This window comes from Panthera leo, chromosome B3 (assembly GCF_018350215.1).
Source record: "Panthera leo isolate Ple1 chromosome B3, P.leo_Ple1_pat1.1, whole genome shotgun sequence".
Lineage (NCBI taxonomy): Eukaryota > Metazoa > Chordata > Mammalia > Carnivora > Felidae > Panthera > Panthera leo.
In genome coordinates, this window is record NC_056684.1 from 42,693,581 (window position 1) to 42,703,334 (window position 9,754).

The following is a 9,754-nucleotide window of genomic DNA, read 5'->3' on the forward strand; positions in this document are numbered from 1 at the left end:
TTCAATAAGAAACTACAGGCAAGAGGGGCGCCTGGGTGGCTCAGTCGGTTGGGCGGCTGACTTTGGCTCAGGTCACGATCTCGCAGTCCGTGGGTTCGAGCCCCGCGTCAGGCTCTGTGCTGACGGCTCAGAGCCTGGAGCCTGTTTCAGATTCTGTGTCTCCCTCTCTCTGACCCTCCCCCATTCATGCTTTGTTTCTCTGTCTCAAAAATAAATAAACATTAAAAAAAAAATTAAAAAAAAAAAAGAAACTACAGGCAAGAAATAAAAGGCAAGAAAAAATAGAAGAGACAAAACAAACATTCAGAACCAGACTCAGATATGACACAGATCTTGGAATGATCAGACAGGGATTTTAAAATAACCATGATTAATATGTCAAGGACTCTACCGGAAAAAGTGGAAAATATGCAAAAACAGATGGGCAATGTAAGCAGAGAGATGGAAATTTTAAAAAATCAAAAGGAAATGCTAGACATTAAAATACTGTACCAGAAATGAAGGAAGCCTCTGATGGGTAGACTGGGTACAGCTAAGAAAAGAATCAGTGAATTTTATGATATGTCCGTAGAAACTTCCCAGATTGCAATGCAAGTGTGGCAGGATTCTCACACAGAGAGTGGTGACTCCGAGGCTTTTTTTTTTTTTTCGGGAAGCAACTGTATTAGTGCCAACACTGGCTCAGTTGGGTTTGTACCCGAAAAACTGAGCTCCGAAGGCCACGTGGCGTAGTCTTTTACACATCTTCTGCTTCTTTGCCTCCAGTATTGGGTAATGTATAGGCATACAGACTGATTGGGTGGTCTCATGTTACAGGGTCATGAGAGGAGTCACCAACACACACTAGCCAGGTTGCCTTCCCTTATCTTGGGGTCTATTCCTTTTAGGAAGCAGACTCTACCACACAAGGAGAAAAAATAATGAAGGAAAAACCCAGGGGCACCTGACTGGCTCTTGGTCTTGGAGTCATGAATTCGAACGTGTGTTGAGCATGGAGCCTACTTAAAACTAACAAACAAACAAAACCCAAAAATCTCAGAGCAGGCTACCCACAAACTGTGTGACAGTTTCAAAAGGTGTAACATATGAGTAATACCAAGAGGAGAAAAAAGACAGAAGGGAACAAATGTAATACTTGAAGTAAAAACAGAAGAGAATTTTCCAAAATAGATGACAGATATCAAAGAACAGATCCAGGAAACTCAGAGAACAACAAACAGGAAAAATACACACACACAAATCTACACCTAGGCATATTACATTCCAGCTGCAAAAAAAAAAAAAAACCAAAACCAAAAACAAAGAGAAAATCTTGAAAGAAGCCAAGGGGGAAAATACCTTACCTACAGAGGAAGAAGGATAAGAATTTTATTGGACTTCTTGGGGGCGCCTGGGTGGCTCAGTTGGTTCAGCGTCCGACTCTTGGTTTCCACTCCAGTCATGATCTCTAGGCTTTGTGGGTTCAAGCCCCACATCGGACTCTGTGCTAGTGGTATTCGCTCTCTCTCCTTCTCTCTCTGCCCCTCCCCAATTTGCACTCTCTCTGTCTCTCTCAAAATAAATAAACTTAAAAAAAAAAAAGAGTTGGGCGCCTGGTGGCTCAGTCAGTTAAGCATTTGGCTCAGGTCATGATCTCTTGGTCTGTGACTTTGAGCCCCGCATCTGTCTCTGTGCTGGCAGCTCAGACCCTGGAGTCTGCTTCGGAGTCTGTGTCTTCCTCTCTCTCTGCCCCTCCCCTGCTCACACTCTGTCTCTCTGTCTCTCTCTCTCAAAAATAAACAAACATTAAAAAAAAAGTTATATTGGACTTCTTGTCAGGAACGACACAAGGAGGAAGAGAGTGAAGTGAAATATTTAAAGTATTGAAAGAAAGAAACCATTAAAATATAATTCTGTATCTAGTGAAACTATCCTTCAAAAGTAAAGGAGAAATAAAGGCTTCTCAGGCAAAGAAAAACTAAGAGAATTCATTGTTAGCAAATCTGCCCTAAAAGAAATGTTAAAATAAGTTCTTCAAGGAGAAGAAAAATGACATAGGTCAGAAATTCAGCTTTACATAAAGAAAGAGAGCATGTCAGAGAAGGAATAAATGCAGGCAAAATGAAATATTTTTCTTACTCTTATTTGATTTGATGGATAACTGTTCAAAGTAACAATAGTAATATAGTGGTAATATATTATAGTAATAATAGTAATATTAATAATTATAGTATACGGGTAAGTAAAATGAAAACAACATTATAAGAGATGAGAAGGAAAAATTGGAAATACTGTTTTATAATATACCTGAAGTGCCCATGAAGTAATTTACTGTTATTTGAAAGTAAATTTAGATTAGTTGTCAATGTATCCTGCAAGCACTCGGGGAAAGGGGAAACCACCAAAGGAATTTTTTAAAGAAGTATAATTGATATGCTAAGAGAAAAGAGAAAATGAAATCCTGTAACATGCTCAGTTAAGACCAGACAAGACAGAAAAAGATGAAAAGAGGAGAAAAGGAAAAAATAATCGAATACCAAGTTCAAGGAATAAAAACAAGTTACAAACAAGTGAATGGATAAGAGAATTGGGGTTTATCCATTCAATATTCATTCACCAATATAAAGGAACAAACCATTGACATAGACAACATCATGGGCACATCTCAGAATAATGATGCTGAGTGAAAGAAGCTAGACCACCCCACTCCAAAAAAAGAATATGTGTATTCTTCTATTTATATGAAATTCTATAAAGTACAAACTGATCTATAGTGACAGAAAGCAGATGAGTAGCTCCCTGGGGAGCAGGGTGGGTGGGTGAGGGAAGTCAGGAGAGAGGGATCACAAAGGAGCATGAAGAAACTATTAGGTAAGTGAAATAAGTCATACAGAGAAAGACAGATACCGTATGTTTCACTCTTATGTGGATCCTGAGAAACTTAACAGAAGACCAAGGGGGAGGGTAAGAAAAAAAAAAAAAAGATTAGAGAGGGAGGGAGCCAAACCATAAGAGACTTTTAAAAACTGAAAACAAACTGAGGGTTGATGGGGGTTGGACGGAGGGGAGGGTAGGTGATGGGTATTGAGGAGGGCACCTGTTGGGATGAGCACTGGGTATTGTATGGAAACCAATTTGACAATAAATTTCATATAAAAAAAAAAAAAAGAAAAGAAAAAAAAAGTAACTATTAGGACCGATGCATGTATTCATTATCCTGATTGAAGTGATAGTTTCATGGTCATATATTGTACATCAAAACTTATGAAATTGTATGCTTTAAGTGCAATTTATTGTATGTCAATTGCATCTCAAAAAAAGTTAAAAAAATAGATTATGTGAGGAAAGACAGTAAAAATTGAAAAAAAGCATGGAGGTCTGAGAGGTCTGCCATTAAATTAACCGTTTATTTGATGCATGGACGTAGGCAACTGACTTAAGTCCTCTGAATCAAAGTGTCCTTCTCTGTAAAATGGATATTGTATCAGTTCAGATTGTATTCATATATATCTGGAAACTCAACAAAGGTTGAAGCAATTTAGGAATGTATCTGTCTTCTGGACAAGAACTTTGGGTGTAGGCTGTCCAGAGCTGGCATGGAAGATCAGTGATGTCACTGAGAAACAAACCTCCTTTAGCTTCCTTAGTGACAGCTGCCATCTCTCACAACTTGTATGTTCCAGCAGGATGAGGGAGGAAGGGGACAAGGCACCATTAGCTGGCCTCTTGCTATGATTCATAGCTGATTCTCATAGCTCTCCATAGCTGAGAAAGGGCCTGAGAAGGCTAATGTTTGTTCTTGAGACCCTATAGCACATAAAGGAGAGCAATAAGGGGTTGGACTGGGTGTTGAAGGGACCACCTATAGCATCAACCCCAGGTACAATAAGAGTACCTACCACAAACAGTTGTTGAGAGGCTACAAACATAAAGGATAAAAATTATCTGTGAAAACCATAAAATACAAACAAGAAGAATCATGTTGCTATTTGCTTTCTAATGCCCCAGAAAGTCTAATCCGACCAGAGTTTGTCAATCGTCTCTAATGCAAGTGCCGTTATAATGCCATACCAAAATTCTTAGCTAATGGGATCTTGCCATGTTAATATGCAAAATAGTAGAAACTGTGTTTGTTAACACCATGCGCTGTCCCAGGTTTTTTCCATCTGTTAAACTCATAGGCCTGGAGGCAAAAGAGCTTCTACACACTAGAGGTGAACCACACAGGAAGTACTTCCCACGGGTGGTAAGGTATTAGCAGAATTCCTAGGAAAGCGTTTGTCAGGTCACCCTAGGAGACAAGGAATCCCAACATCAGCAAATTGGATTGAACTATGATAGCAATATGTATATGAACCTAGAGAAAAGGCTCAATGTCACGTCTTCATACAGGCCTTTATGAACCATTCAATGTGAGGTGTCCCTTTTTACCACAGTAGTGCTCTTTTTCATTATCACATTTTATTTTCTGAAGCGCTCCTGAAATTAGTTTTTTATGGTCTGTCTCCTTCTCCAACTTTGAAAACTTAACTCCGTAAAGAACAAGGACATTTTGTGTCTTATTCACAGCTATACATCTAGATTCTTGAAAAGTATTTGCCCCATATCGGTATTCGAAATAAACCTTTTGAATGCCCCCTTTTAAAAAAAAAATGTTTATTTTTGAGAGAGAGAGAGAGAGAGAGACAGAGTGTGAGTGGGGGGAGGGGCAGAGAGAGAGGGTGACACAGAACCTGAAGCAGGCTCCAGGCTCTGAGCTGTCTGCACAGAGCCCGATGCCAGGCTTGAACTCACAGGCTACAAAATCATGACCTGAGTGAAAGTCACATGCTTAACCAACTGAGCCATCCAGCTGCTCCTTGAATGTCCTTTCATCCACCTATATATAGTTATCCTCCCCCACCTAGTTAATTAACTCTCATCACCTCACCTATTTTTCTTCTTCTTTGTGAGAACATTTAAATTCTACACTCTTTGTAAATATCAGTATACAATATGGTGTGTTACTCACTATTGTCACCATGTTATACATTAGATCCTCAAACCTTTTTCATCTTAGAGCTGACAATTTGTGCCCTTTTACCATATGTTATACCATATACCATATATTGTTGCTTTAATATCATAGGGATCACATGGTACCCACTTTTTGCTCTGTCTTTCAAATCTTTACCAAATATCAAAATTAGTATTTTGACCTAAGTCCTGGGAATGAATATGGGGGAAGTTTTGTGAATTGTTGAAGTGTGTGCAAAAGAAAATTACATTTTAAAGAAATAATCATCTAGGCATGTTTGATCCATATTAAAGCTAGTGTTTTACGTATAGAATGCATTACCTTTTTAAAACCAAGTGACCAAGATGTTGATTTGATTTTTAAATTTGCACTTAACTAAAGCTTTTTAAACTGGCATGTTGCAGTCTGTTGTGTGGGATATTTCTTTGAATATGTTCATATATTTAAACCACAAAGAAGCAAGATTATGCTATCATTTGTGTGAAGATGTGCATACCTAAACCCAACGAGAAGCATAAAACTCTAAAAACAGTTTTCTGCAACCAACATGCCATTGATGCATACTCCCAGCTTCATAATTACTGGGAAGTTTTTCTTGTTTTCATTTTTAGTCTGAAAATTTGGGGGGCATCTTCTACATTCAGACAGCTGTATTTAGTTATTTTGAGATGTGAATCTTCACTATAATATATGAGCGCACATCTTCAAGATCACTGGGTTCTGACATTACACTGGTCTTTAGTATGTAGTAGAGATGTTCTAATACTAAGTAGACCCATTGACAAAACTTATGAAGGATCCACTAGAGGGCAGCAAAGTGCAAACCAAATTAAAATTTGCCAACAGAAAGGCTGATGCATAAAAAAAAAATTGTGTTGCAAATAAGATTTCGCACATGCAAAAAAATTAAATTAGTTCAGCGTGGTAAAATAATTTATATGCAAATGTGTCTCCTTCCTTGGAAGTAGTGGTCCAAAAACTCATTAGGTTGAAAAGCAAAATGAGAATAGAAGTGGTCCTAGTCCCACCTCTTGCACTAATTATGTGATTTGGGACAATCTACAGTTTGCCTTTCTGGTCCTATTCTGTAATACCTGGGTTTGCACAAAATAATTCTTAAAATTCTTTTCAACTCTAAAATCTCATGGTTTTATGATTTATGATTATATTTTAGTCATTTAAAAGTCTTTGCTGATTAGGCTCTTAACATTGTTTGACCATCATAACTTTATATTAGTGGAGATTCTGCTTGGAAATACTCACCATTATATCATGGAAAATTTACATTCCTGAAGTATGTTGATGTTACCTTAATAAAATGACACTTCTGCCCCAAACTCTTACTTGTATATAATCTAGTGACAATAGTGATAGCAATGTTTTCTGGAATAAGGTTTTGCTATTTAAACCATCAGTGCAATCTGGGTTGTTTTTTTTTTTTAAGTTTATTTATTTATTTTGAGAGAAAGAGCAGGGGAGGGGCAGAGAGAGGGGGAGAGAGAGACTCCCAAGCAGGCTCCACGCTGTCATCATGGAGCCCAATGAAACCTGAGCTGATACCAAGGGTTGGATGATTAACCAACTGTTTCACCCAGGTGCCTTGTTTATATTTTTTAAAAAGGCAGGGGCACCTGGGTGGCTCAGTTGGTTGAGCGTCCAACTTTGGCTCAGATCTCGATCTTGCAGTTTGCGAGTTTGAGCCCCACGTGGCGCTCTGTGCTTACAGCTCAGAGCCTGGATCCTGCTTCGGATTCTATGTCTCCCTCTCTCCCTGCCCCTCCCTGCTCTTGCTCTCTCTCTCTCTCTCTCTCAAAAGTAAATAAACATTTTTTTTTAAGCAACAAAATAAAGTCCCACAATGATATATTTGGATGTATGCATAAGAAACAAAGAAATATGCTTGTTTGGCAGTGAATATGAGCAAGGGAGGAAAATCATCCTTAATACATAACAAACCTATTATGACTATCAGAAGCCAGAGGTAGAACACTATTACAGGTATATTCTAGACTCCTTCCCCTAGCACATTAACTCAGCTGGGGCCAATTAGGCTAGTGCCCCCCCCCCCCCCCCCACTTTTCTATGACTCTGAGGCTAGTTAGCATCTTTCTCAGACAGAGCCTTGGCCATTAGCATGAGATAATAAATTACTCATTTCAACCAATTTGCTTTTCCACTAGGGGGTGAGAATGTGAAGAGACCCCAGACTCAGAATCAAAGATTTCAGATGTAAGTTGCAGTCCCACAATAGTAATGCAATGAACCCTTCAGATGCTGGTATTATTTCCAGAAAGTAGTAAGTAAAACACTGATTGCCTCAGTGCAAATCCTGGCTCTGCTCTATTTTTTGTGCCTCAGTATCTTCATCTGTAAAATGGGGACAAATGTGCCTGTCTTTTAGGTTTGGTTTTAAGAATTAAACAAGTCAATACTTGCAAAACTATTATTATTTTAACTTGGAAAATTAAAATGGCTTCATTTTTTTCCAGTGCTTTTCCAGCAAGATGTAGCTAAAAGTATCAGGTTGGAGTTTTTTATTAATAATTCACTGTTGACCTTGAGCAAGTTACTTCACCTCTCTTGGCCCCAATTTTTCACCAGGGTCTTAAACAATGCTGCAAAAGTAATACACGCTCTAAGATGGTCTCAATGGATGTTGTGAAATAAACTTCAATATGAGGAGGTTGGAGCAAATAGACCACCAGGACACCCTCTAGTTTTAAGACTTCCTGTGATTCATTATCTCCCAATAGGTCCGTGGGGAACATGAAATGCAATTGTGTGTCCATATAGGGAAACGCTACTGCAGAACGCCATACCACTTGCTGAAGCGAATTTTGAAGGTATTTACCCAAACTACTACATCCTTTATTATAACTAATCCAGCAACATATGTGCCACTATTGGACTGACCAAAGGCGTGAGTAGAAGAATAAATACACTTTCATTTTGTCCGAAGCGACTGTCGGTGTCCGAGTTGCCAGCGGTCCGAGGGCGCCCCGAGGGGGCGGTCTGAGCCCCGGGCGCCCTCAGGGCAGCAGCAGGGAGCCCAGCAGCAGCTCGCCCTGGCCCAGCGGGCGGCCCCGCTCCAGGCCGCGACCCTGCTGCTCGGCCTTGACGCGCACGGCCAGGCGGCGCACCTGCTCCTCCGAGAGCCCGTCCAAGCACACGTCCTGGTGGAAGGCGGCCTTGCGGCTCCGCCGGACCACGGCGCTGCGCTGCGAGCGCGGCTGGCCCGGCGGCCGCAGGACGAAGCTGACGCGGCAGCCGACGGCGGGGGGCTCGGCGGCTCCCGCGGCCAGGCCCTCGGTGCCCAGCAGCCGGACGCGGAGCCGCCCGCTGGCCCGACTGTACTCGGCGGCCAGGCGCAGGGCGCCCCCGGCGCGGCCCAGGGCCACGGTGCCCTCGGCCTCCAGGCGCTCGGGACGCGGGCCGGGGCAGGGCGGCGGCGGCGGGGACGCGGAGGGGGCCTGGGAAGGGGGGCCCGAGACGGCGCCGCGCTCCTCGTCCTCGTCGCCGTCCCCGCTGGACACGGAGGGGGCGCGGACCAGGCCTCGGCTCGTCCGGGCCCGCAGCGCGCGGCTCAGCAGCCGTTCGGGGGCGCGCAGGAGGCGGCGGGCGCGGGCCGGCGGGGCGGGCGCGTCCCGGGTGGGGCGGAGGCCCGCGGGGAGCGCGGGGGCGGAGGCAGGAGCCGAGTCCTGGGGCACGAGCGGGGCGGCTGCAGGGCCCCCGAGGAAGAGCGACTCCTTGCGGCGGGTGTGCGGGCTCTCGAGCAGCGCGCAGAAGCCGTAGGCGGTGAGCGCGCGGGGCAGGTGCGGCAGCGATAGGGCTGCCTGCGAGCGCGGGTCCCAGTCTGTGTGCGCCGCGCTGTAGTCTATTTCTGCTGCTTCGCTCCAGGAAACCCGAAGTGCAGCCAGGGCCGTGCAGGACGCGAGTCGTGGGGGGATGCAGAACTCGGGGATGCGGTCCGGGGTGAGCACGTTTGCACACGCGGCGGGAGTGAGGGCCGGGACTTGGTGCGCCCGACCTTGAAGAATCCCGTGCCTGCGCTCAGGACCAAAGCGGAGCCTCTCCAGGCACCACATAAGGACGCGGGTACGGGAACCCGAGCAACCTTGTGCTGGTGCTGGTCGGCTTGCACTTGGCAGGGGTACCCTAGTCAGAGGGAGCCCTGCGAGGCGCAGCAATTCCCGTGTCTTGTTTCCTACTTTAGGGGTGCTTTCTCCTGCCTCCGTGGGACAAGGCAAACTGCCACTCAGGCTATTGCAAGCTGTGTTTCAATGACTGCAAAACAATCGTTCTTCTCTCGTCTCTAGTAGTCTTGTACACTTCGGGGCTTGTTGATTTAATCTCTATCCTCCTTCGCTGGCCTAAGGCGGAGATTATCAAAATGTTGGCTTCCAACTTTGGTCGCGCTGTCGTCAATGCCAAGAGGCGCTTTGCTTGTGCAATCGCCTCCCGAATCCTTGGATTATTGCACTCTAGTCCTCAGCGAGAATTAAAACAATTATTATCCCCTCTAGGACTCACGGCTTGCGCCTAGGCGAGTTAAACAAGGATGCGTGGAACCCTCTTAGCGTAGCTGGAGTCCGGTGTCTGACGGTTGTCTGCACGGTTCTGCGAGAGGCACCGAGCCAGAGAGGAGCGCCACCTCCGGTAGGTTCAAAGCGTGCGAGGCGGGATTCAGCACCGCGGTTCTAGGACAGCCGGTCTGAGCTTTTATACCCGGGGGCCCTGAGCGCTGGCCAATGGGCGGGC

General features: G+C 44.2%; 1 protein-coding gene across 1 annotated transcript; it reads right to left on the reverse strand.

The window, feature by feature from the left end:
- Positions 1 to 7,972: 7,972 nt before the first annotated feature.
- On the reverse strand, positions 7,973 to 9,081 carry LOC122221175 (C2 calcium-dependent domain-containing protein 4A-like). Its single transcript, XM_042940490.1, has one exon. The coding sequence runs from the start codon at positions 9,079 to 9,081 to the stop codon at positions 8,026 to 8,028; it is 1,056 nt and encodes a 351-aa protein (XP_042796424.1). The 3' UTR covers positions 7,973 to 8,025.
- Between the last annotated feature and the right edge of the window lie 673 nt (positions 9,082 to 9,754).

Coding starts and splice junctions, on each gene's coding strand:
- LOC122221175 (XM_042940490.1), bottom strand. CDS start 9,081: ATGTGGTGCCTGGAGAGGCTCCGCTTTGGTCCTGAGCGCAGGCACGGG.